Source organism: Sparus aurata, chromosome 17 (genome assembly GCF_900880675.1).
Source record: "Sparus aurata chromosome 17, fSpaAur1.1, whole genome shotgun sequence".
Taxonomy (NCBI): Eukaryota; Metazoa; Chordata; class Actinopteri; order Spariformes; family Sparidae; genus Sparus; species Sparus aurata.
Window position 1 is genome coordinate 24,188,172 of NC_044203.1, and position 21,940 is coordinate 24,210,111.

The window sequence follows — 21,940 nt, forward strand, 5'->3', positions numbered from 1 at the left end:
TTTGAAAACTAGATAATCATTTGCAAAGGAACCGTGTCAACCGACAACAGTTTTATTTCCTGTTGCAGAGAGCATTAATGATCATATATTTACATACACATTTTACGTATATGTCAAAAGAATTAGAAAATAATTCCAATTGGGAAATCGGGGTTATAGAACCACACTCTCTCCTTGATTATCTGTGTACTGGAGAGGAGAGTAGCCGTAGACGTAGCCGGCAGAGTTGTTTTTATCAGTGTGTCAGATGAAGAGAGAAGTGAGTGATGACAGGAGATAGAGAGCTGAGATGACAGCTGTTTGACGGAGGAACAGCAGGAGGACGTAGCACACGTGAAACATCAAATGTAAAGGAGGATGCAACACGCTGGAGGAACACAAAGCAACACACCCATACACTAAGAATGAGTGAAACTCCACGAGAGCTTGAGGTAGGATCGCTCCTTAAATGAAAAGTTGACCATTTTATAAGGTTTAGTTTACTTTGTTCACATGGTAATGATGTTCATGTGATTGTTTTTGTTGCTAGAACTGGATAATTCCTGGAGAATTATATGATCCAAATGATGTGGTTTGTGGGTTTTTGGATGCCAAGATACAAACTGATATTGCTTTTATTTGCATTCTCCAGTAACTCTGAATAATTTTAGATTGTATGACGTAAAACATGCGGCAGGATTTTACCAAACTGTGAACTGATATGTGAATAGTAAAGTATAGATCAGTGGAGATATCTAAGTTTATAGTTACGATTTGTGGGTTTTGCTTTTAATACCACTTTGTAATAAATTCCACATCATGTTGCAGCTCTTGCTAAGATTTCATACGAAAGTTAAGTTGCTGATCCGAGAGGGATATTTGTTGATGAAAGTGAGAGAAGAAATTCCTGAGTGGTTCTTAGGAAATATTGAGAGGCCTCTTGTGCCAAGTGGTGGAAATAATTCAAGCCGTGATCAGATGTTAAGGACTGATGTGTTTTGCATTTGTTTTGATGCGAACACTTTGGTGTGGCCTATCAGCCTGGACGTTTGCATGGCGGTCCCGTCATTTTACTACGATATAGCCTGATGTTTAATGTGTAACCCATGATACACTGTTACGGTCACTATTGAGTAAACAGGCTACATCAGTGGATACCAACTTGGGGATCTGGACCCTCCCAGGGGTTGCAAGACAAATGTAATGTGTCACTAGATGATTAATGACACAGGGAAATACCCCTCTTATTACTGGTTCCAATGTGTAGGATTTAGTTGAATTTGGGGTTGAAATGGAATATAATATTCAGGATTATCTTTTCATTGGTGTTAAAATCCCCTGAACCTAAGAACCATTATGTTTTCTCTACCTTAGAATGAGCCTTTATATCCGCAGAGGGGGTGAGTTCTCTTCCATAGAGGCCGCCATGTTGAACCGCCATGCTTCTACAGTAACCCAGACCGGACAAACCAAGCACTAGCTCCAGAGAGGGCCTCTCACGCAGGGGAGGGTGAGACGAGGGGTGTTTAACTGGTTGCAATCAACAACCTTATCGCTAGATGCCACTAAATCCTACACATTGGACCTTTAATTCAAACTTTAATTCAAACAGACATCATTGGAGGACATTGCTTAAATATTGAGGGGGGGCTCTATGAAACAACATGAAGCAATATAAATGTATTAATTGCTTACCTATTGGCCATATGAGAGCTATGGATTTCGTTGTGAAGGACTGCATTCTCAAGTGACTTGTTTCAGCAACTGTAGGTAACGTTAGTTTGGAATTGGAGTCTGCAAACAGACTAATGATCGCCTTCCATCACCACACAAAACTATGCACTAGGCTTATCCTGGATTGTCCACATAAAATCATGTATATTTCTATATTTATATAGTTAAAAAACAGTATCAAAGCAACCACATAAAAAATATATTTCAAAAAATGTTCCGGTATTTCATTTGAACCAGTTACATTCTTGTTTCACTTGTTGTTGTCTTTCAGCCTCAGCTATCAGTCCAACCATCGTCACAGCCAGAACCTGAGAGGGGGCTTCGGCCTCCACCTCTGTTTCAGCTGCCACTCCCCAACCAAGATCTCTCCGAGACCCATTACCAACCCCAGCTACAGCTGTCAGAGTCTGTCCCTGAGCACCAGCACCAAACACAATCCACGGTGTGGATTAACCATCGAAGGCTGCTTCTCCTTCTCTTGGGGTTGTCCCTATGTGCTGTCATTCTGGGACTAATTTACTACATACATCACAATCATCAAAATAGGAGCGAAAACCTGACGGGGACTGGTAGGCCTCAAGAGACATACAATGACACAACAACATAGCCCAAAAAGATCTTTTGCCCAATTTGTCTAACTTTCCTCTCACTCTTTCCTGTAGAGACTGCATGTGTCTCCCCAGCCTGTCAAAGGGCCTCAGCCCGTCTCTCGATGTCTGTTGATCCCTTCACGCAGCCCTGTGATTACTTCCTGTTCACATGTGGCTCTGACAGACTTTCACCAGACAGCGGGGGGCGACAAAGGGGCCAGGGCATCCCTGGACATCCACAGAACCAGAGGGGAGAAGCCGTGTCGCCAGAGAGGAAAGCACAAATTAAAGAAAGAGAAGACAGAAGACTGAGAGAAGATAAAATACTGGACAGAAAAAACGTGCTGCTGCAGTATCTCAGGGAGACTTTGGGTAAGAGTCACCACTAAAATGTCCTCTAATGTACACCACTCTGTGTTGTATGAATTAATCGAAACATATTGCTGTATAAGAGAGCATATCATTTTAATGTATTGTCTGAATTGTGTTTTTGTGATCTATCTATCAGAATCAAAAGACATACTGGGTAGTACAGCAGTACAGAAGGCCAAAGGATTCTACAGTTCCTGTTTGGACACTAAATCCGTAGAGACAGCAGGAGTGGAGCCCTTCCTCGAACTCGTCCAGAAAGTGAGATAAAATGCCCTTAAAATGTGAGCCTTTGGGTGATAAATCCAAAAAGACATTATGTCAAATACAATGTTCCCTTATCACCCCTCTTTAAAGGTTGAGGGGTATTAATTTGTCTGTAATATACTGCATCTCAGGCAACAGTTCAGATTTTATGAGACACCACAAAAAAAAGCCACATGTCTCATTCATTCAGATAATGACCATGAAGACTTTGGTGATCCTCTGACTTTTTCTCTAGCACCACCACGAGGTTGACATTTGTGGTTTGGAGCAACATTTTTCAACAACCAGTGAACTGCTGAATTGTGATGAGATGTGCTACACAGATTCATACATTCAAAGAAAACATTTGTGGGCAGACAAATGAAGTTACTTTATGGCACTAAAGTGTGAAGTTACACCGCCATCTACTGGCCTGGTATGCATACTACAGCTAAATGCAAACGAAAAAACCTTTCTGTTTTCAGTAAAACTGTTAACCTGTAAATGGGGCCTAAGTTGAGTTCTTCCTGCTTGACAAAGGTATTTAGAAGCACAATTTCACATATTTCTTACGGATTGTCTAAGCTTGGAGATGCGTTATATGTAAAGGTGACGTGTAAATATTTTAATATCTGTGTCTCAAGCTGGATGGTATGATCTTAAAATAATATTACAACATTTTTAGACCAGATTGCGATATACAATATGTACCTTTATAATTTTAAATCTTTTGAAAAGCCCCTCATAAATGTTAAGACTGGGTGACAAAATTGAATATCACTACTTCAATATTAATACTGCAACAATATTGTAGGGATGATATTGACAAAATACTGATCAATAACCATTAGTAATTGGAATGTATTGACTAAGTGGGTAAAGGCAAGTATAAACAAATAGAACAGTCTGGTTATTTCAGAAAATAACATCACTTTACTGTAATGCAGCCTTTAAAACCAAGAAACGACAACACCTACACGTATGACATCTCACGATGTAATGATATTCAAAATCTAAAACTGTTTACAGTCCCATATCACGGCAAAAATATAATGTATATTACCCAGCCTTATCTGTCTCACTCAAAGTATTTAATCATTGTCTCTTTCTCTCTGTGTGCAGTTGGGAGGCTGGGCAGTATCAGGCCAGTGGAATCGGACTGATATCAACTCTACCCTGAGCCTGCTGATGAGAGACTATGCCACATTCCCATTCTTCAGCCTCTCTGTGGGCAGAGACCCAAAAGAAACTGCCCATGGGACAACCAAAAGATACATACAGGCCAGTATCCATTAGGCTAATTTGTGAGTCCTAAAATGCTGTTGGGAGCACTGCCACCAGAAAGTAAGTTTTGTTTTATTCCCCTAACTCCTGTCTCCTCTTTGTGAACAGATTGATCAGCCAGATCTGTTGATCCCCATTGAATGGAACAGCAAGACGCAGAAGTCTCAAGCTAGAACTCAGGTTGTTGACTTTGCCAGTCCACTATTGATTCAAGAAATACAGTAATATTCATCCATAAGACTAATGCATTTCTTTATCATTCTCCTGTCTCTTTTCATTCAGACGCTGCGTCCCTTCTTGGCATCATGTCAAACGTACCTGGCACTGTTGGGGGCCCCGCGCAGCAGCAGAATGCTCCACGTGGGCACGTTCATTTCTCTGTCCTCTGAGCTCGCTGTGGCTGCTACACCTCTGGAGTATCGGCTGTCGAGAGGGCAGCTTTATCGCCGCATGACCATCAAAGAGCTACAGGTACCAGAGGAGGAAGATGTGTCACTCTATGCACACACTGTGTCTCAATCTGCTTAAGTAATTGGTTCTCTATATGTAAATATGCCAACAGAGCCAGGCCCCTGCCATTGATTGGTTGGGCTGTCTGCAGGCCACTTTCCATCCACTGCCACTCACTGAAGATGATCATGTCATTCTACATAACTTACCTTACATGGTGCACATGTCCCGCATCATTGGCAAATGGCTGAACAGGGATGAACTGAGTAACAGGTACTGTAAAGTGACACATAACAAACCACAATCAATTCCTTTTTTTTCTTTTTTGACCTTGTGCTGCCACAATTTGCTCCACTCAGCGGCCCACTTCATACTTACATGGTCTTCAATCTGCTGCACACCCTGATGCCTGCTCTAGACTCCAGATTTTCTGAAACACAGAATAATTTGTCAGTGGCTCTAGGTAAAAGTGAAGGGGTGAGTCCACACAGACATTGCCTTCTGTACTTTTATAAAAGATGTCACAGATGGGTTGGTTTGCTGAGTCACAACTTCATTATGGGCCTCCTCACCAGGTAGCCCCTCGCTGGAAAGACTGTGTGTTGGAGACTGAGAGAGGATTTGACCTAGTTCTTACAGACCTTCTCGAAAAAAGGACAGCACACAGAGAGGTAAGTATTCATGGGAATTTGGAACATATGATTTGTGCAGTGTTTGAAATCACAAATCCAGTATGAAGTGTATTAAAAATATAAGTTGTTCAACAGGCAGAGGAGATTATTCAAAACATCTTTACTTCCTTTAAGTCAAAATTACGGAAACTCAAATGGACAAATCAGACGACTCTCCAGCGTGTCATGAAAAAGGTAAAATGTGACGCAAGTTTCTTCTCTTGCCTTCATTGTGTTGGTGTTTGCATCTCAATAAAAGCCTGTCTTCCTGCAGGTTCACTTTTTAATTCCAAGACTTTGGACAACAAAAGAGATCTCTAGTGAGGCTGAGCTTGACCTGCTTTATTCTAAGGTATGTCACAGACCACAATTGGCTTTAACAGATTACGTACTTAAAGTTTTTTACCTCCTTAATAACACCAGCTAAACTCACCTGAACTCACTTAACTCACAATAGTGGAGCAGATTAATGGCATATTTCAAGAGAATCGTTCAAACTGGTATACAAGCATGAAATTTGGCACAGATACTCTCTAAGGGTCACTTTTTGGGAAAAAGGCGTTGGCCACCCAAAAATTCAATATGGTGGCCATTTTTTCAAGATGGCCGCTATTTCTGTCAAATGCTCATGATGTCAATCGTTCAAACAGTGATGTAGGCATAACATTTTGTGAAAATACTCTCTTAAGAATGTTTTTTTGGAAAACGGTGCTTGTCCCTCAAAAATTCAAGATGGCAACCATTTTTCAAGATGGCCACCATTTCTATTGAATCCTTACATCAACTTTTCAAATGGTGATGCTATCATCAAATTTGGCACAAATATTCTTCAAGGAACATTCTCATGGAAAAAGGTGTGTGCCACTCAAAAATTCAAGATGGAGACCATTTTCAAGATGGCCACCATTTCTGTCAGAGCTCAATTTAGTGTGTTAAGGAAGGTTTTGTTTAATAGAGTGAACGTCATTACACAACCAGGGCACACTGGTGACTTCACTGCTGTGGAACTCAGCATGGGATTCAGTGTCAGCTGATCTAGTTTTACTTACACTGTAGTTCTTGACTAGCAGTAATAGTATAGCTAAGTTTAGTGTCCCAAATGCTGTCTAACAGCCCCTCATCAATTAGCTAGTAATAGATGTAGTTAGATAGCCACACCTGAATTGACAAGTTGTGCCAGCGCGTGAGAGCCGAGCCAAGGGTTAGCGTGGCAATACATGACTTGTTCATGTATGCTTACCTGGAAGGTGTACAGATCACATGGGACTTAAATGATACTGGATGAATGATCAGGCTAGGTGTAGGTGACCCGAACCTAGTTGTATCCCATACCTGAATGTGTACTATGTCTATGATTGAGGTGAACTGGCAAACCTGGGACATTTTCCCTGAGGCCTCTCTCATCTTCAGCAAACTAAGTCTATACCCTCCTGTTGTGATTGATAGTGACCTGGAGATCCTTGAGAAGTTTGTGGTCCTGCTGTATGATCGATCAAGCACAGCTGTTAGTGTAGATGAGGCTAGACTTGACATGTTTGCCCGAAAGCAGAGGCCATATGAAGCCATTCCTCCAACAAGAGCAGCTCTGCTTCAACACACTAAACATGCTGCATATCACGCAGGCTGCATATGGGGTCAAGCAACCCAGTGTCAGCCAGAAGCAGAGAGTCCTGCTGACTGAGGATGGAAAATGCTTGGTAAACAATGGGGGGTCTTCTGGACAGCAAATGCACCAATTGCACAAAGTTGTGAACGACTAGCCACGTGTGGCTGCAAATCAGAGTGCCGTGGAAGATGCAAATGTTTTAGATTGGGTTTCACTTGCAATTGCAAATGTGAATAAAAAAGTAAGTAGCCTTGCGGTGGGCCGAGAGCCAATTTCCAGATTCTGGACCGTGATGTATATGGACACCTTCCTGGATATGTTGCCCCCAATACAACACTTGCTGACTGCCAAGCAGGGAGGCATTGGCTACCATTTTTAACAGTCTTTATTATGACTCGGCAGGGCACAACCTCTCAATCTCAGGTTGGACACTCTAACCACAAGGCCTTTGAGCTGGTAAAAATGTGAATAGAACTTATGTTTTTTTTTTCAATCCTTCCTTTTAACTCAGTCCCAACAGAGTACACTATCAAAGCAACACCCACCTTGAAAAATTAATCTTGAATTTTTGCGATTGCCTTTTTCTAAAAGTGTGGCCGATAGAGTATTTTTGCTAACATGCATGTGTGCATCAGTGTACATACTACCGAAATGACAGCCATCTTGGAAAAGGTCTCCATCTTGAATTTTTTATTGGCCATCCAATTTTTCCAAAAAGTGGCCTTAACAGAGTATTTGTGGCATATTTTCTGTATCACTATTTGGAAACAGTGGCGATGAACATAGGACAGGAATGGCAGCCATCTTGAAAAATGGTTTCCATCCTGAATTTTTACTGGCCACTTCCTTTTTCTAACAGTGGCCCTTCCTCTCTGTGGACTGCACCTTGCCGTGGTGGAGAGGCTTGTGTACACCAATGAACCTGAGAGCTATGCCGGCGGGGATTTTATATCCCTGGCAAGTTTAACTAAGCTGGACAGGTCAAAGGAGAGGAGGCAGACAAAGCAGACATTATGACTATTTGACAGAAATGGTGGCCATCTTGAAAATGGTCACCATCCATCCTCCATCCTCCATTAACATGTCCTTTAGAGAGTATTTGTATCAAATTTTATGCTTGGATCACTGTTTGAATAATTGATATAATAAGCATTGAATAGCAATGGCGGCCATCTTTAAAAATGGTCGCCATATTGAATTTTTGAGTGGCCAACGCCTTTTTCCAAAATAGTGGCCCTTAGAGAGTATCTGTGCCAAATTTCATGCTTGTATACCGAAGTGAACGATTTTTTAACTAATCTGCTGCACTACAAAACAAAGAGCACCATTAACTCTACAGCCTGTATGATTCCAGGTGACAGTTAGCCCACAAAGCTTCTTCTCAAACTATGTCCAGCTACTGTCCTTGTGGCAAAAGAGACGCCGTAAACTCTTGACAGAGCAGACCGAGGCCACCGACATGTGAGTGTCTGTCTATATTTCTAAAGTCGAGAAATATGAATGTTTTCAGCATATATGAAATATTTTTTTCGTTTTCTTTTAGCCTGTCTGTCACGCCAGTCCTCCAAGGAAATGAGCTCCTCTTTCCCATGGGAATGTTTGTCCCTCCTCTCTTCCACCCTACGTATCCAAGGCAATTTTATTACTATTATTGTTTATCATTAATTATTAAACATTAAAATACATTGCAAACATATTTGTTTTACTTTGTTTTTTTTTTACAGGGCAATGAATTATGGTGTAATAGGTTTCCTAATCGCCAAAGACATCCTCCACCTGATCCTGCCTGAAAGTAAGAGACGTTAACATTTGTCGTCTACTTGAAAAAATGTATTTGGTATCACATTTAGGTCGCATATACAGTTGATTTACCTTAAAGGGGCAATCTGTAAGATATAACAAGAATTTAGTTTAAAAAAATGTGTTTAATTAACCAACATTATATACAGAATGCGAAGAAACAACAGTGTTGTGTCAAAGACATTTATGTATTGTGTTGCAGCGATATCTACCAAAGTTAGCATGCACACAGTAATCCTCTGAACCGCTGTAACTCCCCTCTGTTCTGTATCCCTGTCTTGAAACTGGCATCTATCAGTCTAAGAGGCTGTGATCATTCCCAGTCCATCCATGTTTCGCTGAGCCTCCTTGCCTGCAGTGACTCGGCGCATGATCCGAGGTCGCGTCCCTTTAAAATTCCATTCAGCTAATAAGGCCACTAGCTCCACGGCTTTCTGAGCTAATTTGCTAGCCAGTGGCAACCAAAGATATTTACACCAAATAATATAGCGAATTTTCATGTTACACTGGTGATGTGCTGCCACCTCCTGGCCATATTTTACCCGTTACACCTTTAATGTCCTTCTCTACACTCCTCTCATAGATTGTTAATGTATTATCATATTAACCTCTCTGTTGTGGTGTAGTTTATTCTCAGAGTCAGACGGTGCATACTGTGGGGGAATGTGTGTGGGCTCACTACCTCACTGTGACAGAACAAGCCGGCCGAGGTGGGGTGTTCTCGCTCTCAGCAGCGCAGCGGCAGGAGGTGTGGGTGCAGTATTCTGCACTGCAGATAGCATTGCAGGTGAGCAGCCATCTTCAGGCTTTGTCCTCTGTGTGTGCAACAACAGGAGGTTCATACATCTACATTTATGTCCACGTCTTCTCTCAGGCTTATCATCAGAGTCTAAAGAACCATCCGAGAGACACCACCATCTCAGGACTATCACGCACTCGCCTGTTCTTTGCGTCTTTTTCTCAGGTACTGTGCTATCTGTTATTTCAATATATATCAATATATTATATATATTCCTCTCAACTGCTCATCCGGCCTTTTAATGCATCTTTTCCAGGTTAACTGTGACTTAGACCCATACCGTGAATTCATGCCCTTGGAACCCTCATTCCTGATTACAGTCGTCTGCGCCAAATCTGGCCTGTGTCCCACAAACCTTGAGTGCCCCAATAAAACCCAGCAGCCTTTATTACAAACATGCTGAATACACTCCTCTGACATCCAGCAGGTTTTGTTTTTGTAATTACTGATTATTAAGGATAGTATTAAGCCCACTGTGGATGTTGGCAAACTGTTTTTGCCAACATGGATAAAGATTGTACGTTTGTATAACAGATATTTATGGTGAGGATACTTAAAAGTATGTAAAAAGCAAACACTGACTTTTTTTTGTATCTGTAGTTGTTGTTGTGACATGTTTGCATGTACATAAAAGTATTTGTGTAAAATAAAATAGATGAATTTGAAAAACTTGTTCTGAACCAGTAACAGAGCAACCAAAATAAATGTTATTTTTTCAAAACAAATCACAAAATTACCGCTTGAATCTCGGGACATGTCTGCATGTCAAACTTTCCAACAACCAACTGGGAAAGCAAAGCCAAGAAAGCCGACAGGGAAACGCTATTAACAGCATTACATCAAGCGAAAATACACAAATGAAGGCGGTAAAACAAACAGTGAGACCTACCAACACTCCGACTAGACAAACCTTGGAATAGCAGGAGCCAGGCCGGCTACTGACACGAGCCTTACAGGACCAGGAGGAGTCGACCGGGAAGGAGCAAGACTGTCTCTGCAGAGTGAGTAACGGCTCCAGCTAGCAGTTAGCTCACTTTAGCTAGGCTAATCAAAATCTAGCTAGGTAAAATCAGCGGCAGAGTTCAATAAAGCAGGTTTTATCTCGTGTTTTTTGGTCTAGTCTAATCTAATAATTTTGTTAATATTTCAACTGGCTCTAGCCAACATTTTACGTTCCTTGGGTTGAAAAAACACAAAACAGGGGGTTTTATGTGAAGTCCAAGTACTTAATAAGCAGATGAGGTGTGTTTTTATAGATCTATGCACATTTTCCCAAACATCACAATAGCCCTAGCTAATTTTGTTTAGTGTATATATATATATATATATATATATATATATATATATATATATATATATAGAGAGAGAGAGAGAGAGAGAGAGAGAGAGAGAGATGTAATATACAGTGCATACACATTTTTATTTTATTGAGGAAATGTATTGTTTGTTTTCAAAACATGAAGGTCTAACTACTGTTCTGTGCTGCCAAGAATGCAATTTTGGGGAAAGATGTTTAAGTCTACATGTATTTTAAATGTGTGAGCACATTAAAATAACATTAAACATTACATTGACACATTACAATTAATTCAATTTCAAAAATTTAACCAATACCTACTAAATGCAATTTGTAATGCAATCTCTCCAAACAACCTTGCTTATACCCGAGCTAGAAAATGAAATGATCAAGTTACATTTAAAAAAACAGGACTTGCTGTGCTCAATGACATCCCTCCATAATAGTAAAATGTATGATATGTTTATGATATTTGAATGTATGTTCGGGGTTGGGAGGGTTACTTTAAAAATGTATTTCAATACATGAATGAATGTTTATGTTTAAAGGGCTGGTTAACAATGAGATGCTTGTAGGGACTACAAGAAATCCATCATTCAGACTCAACATTAGAATAAAAAAATAATCATTGTCCAACATGTTTCCCTGTATATTTAGCCTACATACAACACTGCATAACAGTCAAGCAGAAAATGTCCTGCTACAAAGCTCTGTACATGTTATACAGATGGGGATATGGGATGTGACCAAAATGGAGCGCTAAACTTAAAAGTTTAAATCAATTTTTAAGAAAAGCAGCAGTTTTCTCTCCACGTCATGCAGTGTTTATGTGACCTTTACATTTATTCTCTACAAAAACCAGACAGACACAAAACAAGTTAGGATAAGGAGTGTGAAATCCCCAAAACAGATCTGAAGCAGGACAAAACTCCCAAACCCGACATCCTTATAAATCTTCCCAAAGAAGACAGCCAGCAAGATGAGGAATTCAAAAAACAAGATCAACATTACAAACAAGGCAAAGTCAGGTTGCTAGAAGAAGAGCCTACCATTATTAGCATTAAGAGAAATTCATGGTGAGCATCAATAAACTAAAACTTCTCTAGCATTCTAAAGTGGTATATTATTTTCTTTTGATGTGTTAAAATGTTTTTTTCTAATGTCTTGTTTTCTTATACCTCCATGTTCTCAGGGAAACGTACATCATCACCTTGTCATATTTTGTCTTCACTGTGCTTGTCAATTCTTTAAGTGCACTCTTCTCAGTCAATATCAAACAAAAACAACAAATCATTTGGGTTGCATATTTTAATGTAACTGTATTGATTGATAATCCAAAACATAGTAATTGATAATGGTAGAAAATACAGCCACACTTCCACATGAAGAGCGAGCACTCGGTACATATATCTATTTATACTTCACATGGTGGCCAAACACAGTCATACAAACTTACACATACAGTGTGTAACAGGAAACAGGTCTGTATTCCACGTGGCATCACTTGGGAATTGGACAGTCAGCCCAACATTTCCATTATATCCATTTCTAGTCCCTTAAAAAAATGTCCATGTACTGCACTGCCTCCACCTGGTCAACATTAGTAGTTCACTGAGTGTTGGTCACAGGATGCCCCAAACTTCCTCAAAGGCAGAGCACATCTTGGCACAGGTCAGCGCAGCAGAGAGTGGGTAGTTACTGATGGATACATTCTTCTCTGTGTAGTCCACATTCACCTAATAAAGACAGGGAGATCAGCAATAAATATATTTGACATGTAAAGCAGTGAATCAGCTTCCATCTAGAGTCATTTCTCACCGCTCCATGTGCAAATGCTCCAACCACCACTGCAGCCGGTCCGTCTGGCACCAAAGTGCGGGGGCAGACAGCCTCTCCAGAAGAGAAGGAGGTGCATATGCGGGGACAGCCAGGAGGCAGGTGGTCCGACACTGGGTTTTTGATCATCCTCAGAAGTTTCTGAGGACCATCGGCGGCCCTGACGCTCAGCTTGTGCAACAGTTGAACTAAGATAGAAGAGAAAAATCAGGTAAGTACGACTGGCAGTTTAGTATTTATCTACAGAAAGTATTCAACATTAGAAGTTTACCCATAAGGCCACAGAAACGAGTGAAGGTTCTTGGAATGCGGGTCTGTGGGTTGATCTCTATTAAGGCATTTTTCTCTGTGTGGATGTAAACCTGCAACAGGCCCGCCCTGTTCAGTGGACTGTCCATCAACATGAGCAGACACTAGTGAAAAGAAGACAAGATATTTCAGTTACGTACGTGGCCCTTTTTTGCAGACATGCTTTGAAGAACTCTACATAAGAAAAAACTGCTTACTTGTAGCAGCACAGAGTAAGAGTTACAGCATAATAAGCAGATGTGCCAATATCAGTACTTATTTTACTAAAAACACATCACTGCTTCTAACCCTCGCCCCCTCATTTTGCTAATTTGACTTTTAAATCAGTGAAAAAGAGGACCAAAGATGCAAATACTACTAACAGCGCTACTGTTTTAATGACCTTGTATAGATTTAAAATAATTTGACATTAGACTATAATGCTACATCTCCAGCAGACTAACCGAGCTGCACCATGAATAAGAAAAGAAAGAATAATAATACGATAGGCCAGAAAACACATCACATTGTTTAGGCTGACTTCTATATTTGAGTAAAAAAAAAAAAATGCTGACGACATATCCCCCAATGTGTTTTTTCATGAACACACAGGATAAAGAAAACACTTTGTAAGGATTCCTTCATTTGTGTTGTTATTCAAAATAGTCAGTGCTCCCTGATGGACAAACTATGTACTGGTGACACTGTTTTTAATGGTACTGCAACCGTGCAGGACTGCTTTATCATGTCAGTTTTTGCTGACATATCTCTGATGAGGTAAAATCGCTCATGAAACCAAAGTCTTTCAGGCTCTCCATTACAGCCTTCATCCTTGAGGTTACAGGATAGCAGGATGCTGGCTTTTTTCTGGCAGATTTCTTCAGTGATTTTAATGTTGATGAAGTAAAACATAATGGCACTGTCATGAGTCACGACAGACACAGGTAAAGCGGTTGTACACAGTATTCTGAATGAGTGTTACCTGATGTGTGATATCTGGTCTTATGTTGCCAGGATTCCTTCCGCTTTTGACGATCATATTTTTGTGTTGGTCACAGTTTAACAGCTCAAAGGATTTTCCGACCTGGCAAATACACAAGATGGACAACATATAAAGTGTTTGGTCATTCACTTATTTGTATTAGAGACCACTGTTTTAAAGGTACGGTCACTGATGTCACTACCACTTGTAGCAGGTAGGGGCTGCATGACAACAACACACAAACACAACTCTGACGCTTTACCTTCACTGTTTCTAACGATGCCCCCTCCAGAATAACAACCAGCCTCCTCTCTGCCATGCGGTCGTGCAGGCTTTGGAGGTGTTTGGCTGGTTTTGGTTCATATGCGTCCAAATGTTCAAGACCACGCTTCTTCCCAAGTGGAGTCGCCATGATGCCTTCTGATGATCAGTCGCAGAATGTGCGCGTCACGGCTAAAAAGCGCGTTCACGTAAGGGTGAGTAGTAAGTACTGAGCACTTAATTTGCGCCTTTTTAATTTTGTAATTACTGTATTAATGTAATGACGTTTAAATATTTTCTGTTTTCTATTTTTAAAAAGTGGTTTCTCCTCAAAGGTCTTTATATGTGCGCGCTCGCTGACCAGCGCCGTCATCATCCCGTCACTAATGTGCGCCGGATGTTCTTCCACAACGTGTTGAAGTGAAAATTCACGTGTGGACGTTTTTTATCTTACAGCGCAGAGTCAGAAGTTGGGTCAAAAAGGAGTAGAATAATCGGTGAGTATGTGGAGAATTATCGCTGAGCTCATTGGGCAAAGACTCGGTTAGTGTTTACAACCGAGGTCTTGTTTTGAAAACACGACATGCGGAGTTGGGTGAACATGTGTATTAGCAGCTCACTCTGTCATTACTTTCTCACCGCAACCGTGCAAAGGCGGTTGAATGCTGTATATTTTAACATTCAGGGCATATGTGTCTTCTGTAACGTTAAGGTACTCTTGAATCCATAAATAACACCGTAAAATGAGTAGACAGTACAACGAAAACATGGGACGTTAGCAACATTGAATTGAGTAAATTGTAATACTGTATAGTTCTTGGTCACTATTAAATAAGATACCCATGAGTGCCTATGATTATGAATGGCAATATGTATGATATGTGCTTGGTCTGCTCAGTTGTAGCCACCAGAACGTAATAATCAGCTTCTAGCTTCTCTTTAATGACTTCAGCCACAGTGCTTAAGTTTTTAGCAGTTTCGCAGATTGACAGTCTTTGATTACTTGGATACTGAGATGTATATTCTCTGTCATGAGCTGAATTCTGCTTTCCCTAATGATAGCAGATAGTTTAGTAATCTTAATAATACTTAATGTTTTGTCTCGATTACATAAGTCCTATCTAAATTTCTGAGTTTACTGATTTTAACTAGATCATATATTTTGTTGTGCTGTTTAACAAATAATTTAACTTGCATTACTTGAGTAAAAAATGTATATATGTAGGTCAGTGACTCTGCAGTGTATTTACACAGTAAGTAGTAACACTTAGTGTAGTAACACAAGTAACACCCGATGATATTTTTATGGTATTGGTCAAGTAAATCTTAATTTTGTTAAATAATGATATTGTTTAATGGATGTTGTGGAATTTACTTAAGCTCAGTACAGTGTGCTGTTACTTGCCGTGTGTTCAGGTATTTGTCACGTTTTGTGGTTCAGCCAAAGTCCCTTTACAACACAACGAGGATGAAGGACAGCAGTACCAGTGACCTATGTTCATATACACTGATATTGACAACACTATTTTTCTCCGTTTTTTTTTAGGCTATTTGTGTAGCTCGGAGTCATGGGTCGGAAGTTGGATCCCACCAACAAGGTGAAGAGAGGGCCAGGGAAAAAAGCCAAAAAGCAGCAAGGAGCAGAGACAGAGTTGGTCAAGTTTATAGATGATGGTGATTATTGTGCCCTTTATTATTTCACCCTCAAAATACACACCATGGTGTTTAACAAAAAACACTTTGTCTTTCTGACTGCATCATTATGGCTTGTAGGTAAAAGTATTTCTTGTCTGTTTGCAGATGAAACAGGACCAAAACGGATGTCAAGTAGAGGCAGGAAAAGGTAAAAGGTTGGCTGATTTAAATTCTGTGAAATAACATAAATCTGTTTACAAGTTGCTCATTTATGTTTTCATTTTACAGAGCTGCAAAAAGAGTCCAGAATCTGAATAAGCCTAAGGATTCTTCTGAGAAGCAGCCAAAGAAAGGTAACAAATGACTACAGAACTTAAACACATGTGTGTGTTTGTGTATTTGGTTTGCAATTAACTGTTGTGACAGATGATAAAGACTCAATAGATGGAAAAAAGATGTGTGATGTTCTGTGGGTGTTCTTTGAGTGTATTGGAGTGTTGGACCTTTTCAAGGGAAAATAAATGAGTTATTGTTTTGAATGAGAAAATGTACATTTCCTTTTTCTCTGAAGGTTTCAGTGATGAAAACAGTAAATGGCTGACACCAGCAAAGAGGAAGCGCAAAATTGATGAACCAGAAAGTGAAGATGACAGTGATGAGCACTGGGAGCAAGAGGAAGATGATGAAGAGGTGGAGGAGCAGGAGCAGCAGCAGCAGCAGAAGAAGGGAGGAAAAGACCAAGGAAAGAAGGGTGCCAAATTAGGAGTGAAAGAAGAGGAGGAGGAGGATGACGACGAGGGAGATGATGATGTCAATGACGACGAAGATGATGGTGATGATGATGATGATGAAGAAATGGTTGATGACTATGGTACCCTTGATGATGGCAGTGGTGAGGAAAATGCTGAAGAAGAAAGTGATGGAGAGGAAGTAAGTAAAATACTTCTGCCAACTTTTAATTACCTAAACTTTTTTCCAACTATGACTCTGCTGTGCCTTTTGTACTTAAGACTGGAAATCTGTCTAAAGTTGTAATGCAAAATGTCAAAACTTTTTTACTGTCCAGATTGCTAATTTTCTAATACAGTTCCCTGTATACAACTCCAACTTTCTCACACTTCAGTAGTAATGTGTTAGTGTATCTTCTTAAAGTTTAAGGATGGTTAATGCGGTGACCATACTGTATTTGTAAGGTTAATGACCACTTTCTTTGGTATTTGTTCCATATTTAGCTTCTTCCCATCGAACGTGCAGCCAAGAAAGAGAAAAAGCTGAAAGAAACCATGGGCCTAGAGAGCGATGATGATGATGATGACGACGATGAGGATGATGATGTGGAGGGGGAACAGAAATCAGATGCTGACACAGATGAGGAGGACACGGTACAGGCCAACATTGATGAAATGGATAGATTTAGGCTACCAGGGGCAGAGGAAAGTGAGAAGGAAGGTGGGTGACTCTCAGTTTTTTCCTCCCTTTTTAGATTTGTTCGTAATTGTTTTGCATTAAATCTAAATGTTTTTTAAATTTGTACTTATAGGTGTCCTGCCTCTGGACCTCAAGACAATCCATCAAAGAATTAAGGACAACATTGATGTTCTATGTAATTTCTCAACAAAACGGGAGGAGGGCAAAGAGAGAGCCGAGTACATCTCTCTTCTGAAAAAGGATCTCTGTACCTATTACAGCTACAACACCTTCCTCATTGAGAAATTAATAGACCTATTTCCTCTTTCAGAGGTGGGTTTTTTTTTTTCTTTTCCGTTTATGAAAGAAAGCATGTTCTTATCACTGAAGTCTGAATGTTTGAACTGAACGGTGCACACAGTTCTACCCATTTAGTTTTTTTAGGGCAGTTACAGATTTTTGTTCATTTGTAGTCAAAGAGACCAATAATCAATATTTTCAACCAATAGACTTGAAGTCAAAATTAAAAACTTGGTGTCAAAACTTAGAATAACTAGTGATAGAATGTAACTATGCACAATTTACAATTTTAAGGGTAACTTTATTTGATACCTTCAGTTATAGAGAGCCGGTTGCATCAGAGTAGTACAAATTATCTTATCAGCAGTCTGACAAAAACAATTGCTGATTCTGATAATGGGAAAATACTGGATCCAATGATCTGGCAATCTGTAGTTCGATTATGTGACGGTTGTCGAGACCTGATTGAGATTGTGTGTCAAGTTGAATGGGGGAAAAAAATAAGAAAACCATGTTTTTTTTCCACCCTACTTACAGCTGGTTGATTTCCTTGAGGCTAATGAAATTCAGAGACCTGTCACCATTAGGACCAACACACTGAAAACAAGGAGGCGGGACCTTGCACAGGTAACTGCTCGGAGTGGGAGAGAGTCAAAATTCGCAAAGTTCTTCATCATATTTTTTGTTCTAGTCGGTTTCTTTTTTTTTTTCTTCTTTAGTAGAAGTAGTTGTTGTACTAGTCATGTTAGTTGTAATATAGTATGCAGACTTTTAGCTAAGAATGCCAATGAAACAGATTGAGGAATGCCCAGATTCAAAGATACAGATGTTTATAGTTTGGCTGTAGTTTTGACCTTGTAATTAACCACCACTGGACACAAAGGGAACACATGACTGAAGTAGTCTCCTTTCAAATCCTGAGTCTTTATTTCCGTTATTTAGGCCTTGATCAACAGAGGAGTGAACCTGGATCCACTGGGGAAATGGTCTAAAGTGGGTTTGGTCATCTATGACTCCTCAGTACCTGTAGGTAAGTTTCAGTAAATTGGGCCATTTGAGTTCTCAGGTTGAGCATCTTTATGGGAGAATATCAAAGACTGACTGTAGCCACATACGCTTTAATTGGGATTCTTTCTACATTTTAAATCAGGGGCAACCCCAGAGTATCTATCTGGCCAGTACATGCTGCAGGGTGCCTCCAGTTTTCTGCCCGTTATGGCGCTCTCTCCACAGGAGGGAGAGTTAGTGCTGGACATGAGCTCAGCTCCTGGAGGCAAGACCACCTATATCGGTAAGATGTGCTGCAGTTATACTTTGTATAAATGACAATTACAGTAATTGTATGTTGTGTTCCAAACTGTGTAGTGTAGACTAGGGCTGCATTGTCTATAAAATGCCAGATATTTAAAAAATAAATAGTCACAATAATTAGCCCACCATGAAGTATTTAAACAACTTGTTTCATTCAACCAACAGTCAAAAACCCAAAGATATTGCAATCATATATGATAAATGTAAGCTTTTCTCACATGAAAATTAAACCTATTTACTGATGTACGTATGTGAATGCTTCTCCTTTAGCTCAGCTGATGAGAAACACAGGAGTGATTGTTGCTAATGATGCCAATGCTGAAAGGTTGAAGAGTGTGGTGGGAAACATCCACCGTCTGGGAGTCACCAACACTGTTGTCTGCAACTACGATGGAAGACAGTTTCCAAAGGTAAAGGTCATACATGTGTGAAGGAGCATTAACTCTGTGGTTCACATACACTTTGTACTTTAATTTAGTGTACTGGTTTGTTGACCTGTTGTCTACAGGTGATGGGCGGGTTTGACAGGGTGCTGCTCGATGCTCCATGCTCAGGCACAGGAGTCATCGCTAAGGATCCAGCTGTAAAGACCAGCAAGGTAAAATGTCATTCACTGTTCATGTATATACACACATATAGATGCATACCTTTGTTTCCAAATGGTGTTTAATAATTTTTTCTATTTTCTGATAGGACGATGCAGACATCCATCGCTCAGCTCACTTACAGAAGGAGCTGATTCTGTCTGCCATTGACTCTGTTAATGCAGAGTCCCCTTCGGGAGGATATCTGGTCTACTGCACATGTTCAATAATGGTATGTTTACTGTATATCAAAGACGTGGACTTGCACTGACAAATTTAATTACTTTAGACTTGATAAAATCGACGACTCGAAGACTTGCAAACTTACACTACAACTGTAACCCCTTGCTTGAACTTGAGATTTTGACTTATTTGAAATACTGGATACCTCCTGAAAAGCCTTAAGATGCAGTATGTTATTTAAAAAAGGTGTCAAATATCAATTAATTTCCGTTTTTATTCCCTGAGTAAACAAATTTTAGCTATTAATTTCTAGCAAGTTGACACTAAATTCCCCAGATCCACTTTGTTTGAACCAATTAAACGGTATCCAATCAAGTTGCAGTGTGAATCATGAAGAACTGTTACATTACTGAGCTCGTGGTGGAAAAAATGTATACCAAAGATAATTGTGTCCATGTACACAAACTATGCAGTGGTCAACACAAAATGAATTGCGGTATGCATAACATGTGGGTTGAAAAGGGACAGAGACACAACAACTTCCAGCTTTGTGAAACACATGAAGTTGTACAAAGAACTGTAGGCTCTCTTTTTAAAATGGAATTTCATTTGGTGAAGAACCCATTATGACTTTTTTAGGACTCAAAAGTCAAAGTTCAGGATTTCGGACATACGGTGTGCACATGAGACTTAGTTGTGACTTGAACAACAATGGCACAGTCCCACCTCTGCTCTACTACTCTCAAAATGACTTTTGTTCCATGTCTTCTGTCTTCATTCTTAGGTTTACATGTTTGTGAGTAGGGTCTGAAGTACTTAGCACAGTGTTGAATATTGATCAAAATGTATTCCACCAGGTGGAGGAGAATGAATGGGTGGTGGATTACGCTTTGAAGAAAAGGAATGTCAAATTAGTTCCTACAGGACTTGACTTTGGCAAGGAAGGCTTCACCAGGTAAGTAAGATGACCAACGTGTCTATTCACTCAGTTGTTGAAAGCATCTGATCTCCAGCTCTAAATGTTTTTATTTTTTTCCATCCTTTTAGGTTCAAAGAACGTAGATTCCATCCTACTCTTAAACTGTCTCGACGCTTTTACCCTCATTCCCATAATATGGATGGCTTCTTTGTGGCCAAGCTGAAGAAATTCTCAAATGTAATTCCAACAGCCCCGGCAGGAAAAGGTAACACTTTCTCCTATAAAAGCATTCTTACTTTCACCACGATATGTCCCTGTCCAACATGAACTCATCCTCTATGTGTGTTATTTGTTTAGAAGACGAAAGCGTGGATACTACTGAGGCTACAGTTGTTACAGACTCTCCTGAAAAGAAACCACCCAAGAGTGACAAGACCAAGAAGATTGTTCCTGGCAAAACTCAAGCTAATGGAAAAGCAGCTGGGAAAATGGCCAATGTCAAGCCAAAAGGCAAAAAGGACTCACCAGCTGGACCAAAAAAAGCAAAGATCGCCAAGATGGATGGGGAGACTGTGAAAGGGGCAAAGGCCAAGAAACCCACAGTAAAGACAGCTGAGGAAACAAAAGCGTCAAAGGCTGACAAAAAGGATGGAAGTAGATTTGAGAAAAAGCAGGGCAAAAACAGAAACACACCCATGAAGGCAAACAAAAGATTGGGGAAGAATAAATTCAGAAAGTTGAAGAACATGTTGGAAAAACAAGAAATTGATTGATGGTGTGTACCAGATTAAGTAACAGCTTTGTAAAGCTTCCTTACGGACCCAGGTCACCTTCCTTCAGCTAAAGAGTTGTCAGATTTGTTATCTCCTTTCATCTCAGTCATATGATTATAATGCTCATGTACAAATGGACTGTTCAGTGATGCTTTCTCTTGAGTTTGGTCCTGTCTTTTTTTTATTTGTATTACAGAATATTCACTGTTTGTCTGTTGATTTAATTGCAAAGTGAGACAAATTCTATACATCTGTGAAACCTAATAAATCTTTTAAGATATGTTCCTCATCACTTGTTTTGATTCATTAATAGGAAGTTTTTTCTTGTCTTTTACCATTATCTAGATAACTGCTTATTTGATGGGTAGATTTAAATGACCGAGCCAGCTGTGGAAAACACTTGGCATCAAATAGCTTTCACTTTATCACATCTTGGCTTGTTGGTTAGTTTATTCGATGAGACAATTCCAATTTCCAATATGTACAACTGGAAACATCCAATTTCATACCTTTTTAATTGAAATTCTCTATAGTACTCAGTGGTTCAGTGTTATCAGTAGAATGCAAGAAGAAATGATTAAATCTGAATATTGACAAGCTCAAAATGTAATTAGCCAAATCTTCAAATAAAATTCT

At 39.8% G+C, this 21,940-nt stretch overlaps 3 protein-coding genes across 4 annotated transcripts; 2 read left to right on the forward strand and 1 right to left on the reverse strand.

The window, feature by feature from the left end:
- The first annotated feature begins 94 nt into the window (after positions 1-94).
- On the forward strand, positions 95-10,253 carry kel (Kell metallo-endopeptidase (Kell blood group)). 2 transcript variants are annotated; one of them, XM_030394862.1, is made up of 18 exons: positions 119-431; positions 1,985-2,282; positions 2,376-2,675; positions 2,812-2,933; positions 4,041-4,199; positions 4,311-4,382; positions 4,485-4,673; positions 4,765-4,925; positions 5,012-5,129; positions 5,228-5,323; positions 5,420-5,518; positions 5,598-5,675; positions 8,284-8,390; positions 8,473-8,562; positions 8,654-8,721; positions 9,356-9,516; positions 9,604-9,693; positions 9,785-10,253. In XM_030394862.1, exons 1-18 carry the CDS (start codon positions 405-407, stop codon positions 9,929-9,931), a joined length of 2,382 nt encoding a protein of 793 aa, XP_030250722.1. In that variant the 5' UTR covers positions 119-404; the 3' UTR covers positions 9,932-10,253. The 2 variants fall into 2 exon arrangements, 1 of the variants encoding a protein (XP_030250722.1); XR_003981296.1 differs by lacking the exons at positions 9,604-9,693; positions 9,785-10,253 and adding an exon at positions 9,028-9,108 and having other exon boundaries at positions 95-431; positions 9,356-9,489.
- A 1,862-nt stretch (positions 10,254-12,115) lies between these two features.
- On the reverse strand, positions 12,116-14,390 carry emg1 (EMG1 N1-specific pseudouridine methyltransferase). The gene is made up of 5 exons (XM_030394864.1): positions 14,194-14,390; positions 13,932-14,033; positions 12,933-13,074; positions 12,644-12,849; positions 12,116-12,561 (listed from the first exon to the last, which is right to left on the reverse strand). Exons 1-5 carry the CDS (start codon positions 14,341-14,343, stop codon positions 12,448-12,450), a joined length of 714 nt encoding a protein of 237 aa, XP_030250724.1. The 5' UTR covers positions 14,344-14,390; the 3' UTR covers positions 12,116-12,447.
- A 173-nt stretch (positions 14,391-14,563) lies between these two features.
- Positions 14,564-21,593, forward strand: nop2 (NOP2 nucleolar protein homolog (yeast)). Its single transcript, XM_030394968.1, has 16 exons — positions 14,564-14,689; positions 15,739-15,866; positions 15,993-16,035; positions 16,116-16,180; positions 16,399-16,757; positions 17,060-17,276; positions 17,368-17,567; positions 18,072-18,161; positions 18,477-18,564; positions 18,685-18,825; positions 19,116-19,255; positions 19,354-19,443; positions 19,539-19,661; positions 20,470-20,567; positions 20,660-20,796; positions 20,889-21,593. Exons 2-16 carry the CDS (start codon positions 15,761-15,763, stop codon positions 21,302-21,304), a joined length of 2,313 nt encoding a protein of 770 aa, XP_030250828.1. The 5' UTR covers positions 14,564-14,689; positions 15,739-15,760; the 3' UTR covers positions 21,305-21,593.
- Positions 21,594-21,940: the final 347 nt, after the last annotated feature.

What these genes read in the sequence shown, in the direction of transcription:
- kel (XM_030394862.1), top strand. Translation starts at nt 405, where the DNA reads ATGAGTGAAACTCCACGAGAGCTTGAG. An exon ending in AGTCTCAAGCTAGAACTCAG is followed by an intron (nt 4,383 to 4,484) that starts GTTGTTGACTTT and finishes CTTTTCATTCAG; the next exon opens with ACGCTGCGTCCCTTCTTGGC. An exon ending in CTCTAGGTAAAAGTGAAGGG is followed by an intron (nt 5,130 to 5,227) that starts GTGAGTCCACAC and finishes CCTCCTCACCAG; the next exon opens with GTAGCCCCTCGCTGGAAAGA.
- emg1 (XM_030394864.1), bottom strand. Translation starts at nt 14,343, where the DNA reads ATGGCGACTCCACTTGGGAAGAAGCGTGGTCTTGAACATTTGGACGCA. An exon ending in CATCGTTAGAAACAGTGAAG is followed by an intron (nt 14,034 to 14,193) that starts GTAAAGCGTCAG and finishes TGTATTTGCCAG; the next exon opens with GTCGGAAAATCCTTTGAGCT. An exon ending in GAGCATTTGCACATGGAGCG is followed by an intron (nt 12,562 to 12,643) that starts GTGAGAAATGAC and finishes TGTCTTTATTAG; the next exon opens with GTGAATGTGGACTACACAGA.
- nop2 (XM_030394968.1), top strand. Translation starts at nt 15,761, where the DNA reads ATGGGTCGGAAGTTGGATCCCACCAACAAGGTGAAGAGAGGGCCAGGG. An exon ending in GGTCAAGTTTATAGATGATG is followed by an intron (nt 15,867 to 15,992) that starts GTGATTATTGTG and finishes GTCTGTTTGCAG; the next exon opens with ATGAAACAGGACCAAAACGG. An exon ending in TGACTCCTCAGTACCTGTAG is followed by an intron (nt 18,565 to 18,684) that starts GTAAGTTTCAGT and finishes ATTTTAAATCAG; the next exon opens with GGGCAACCCCAGAGTATCTA.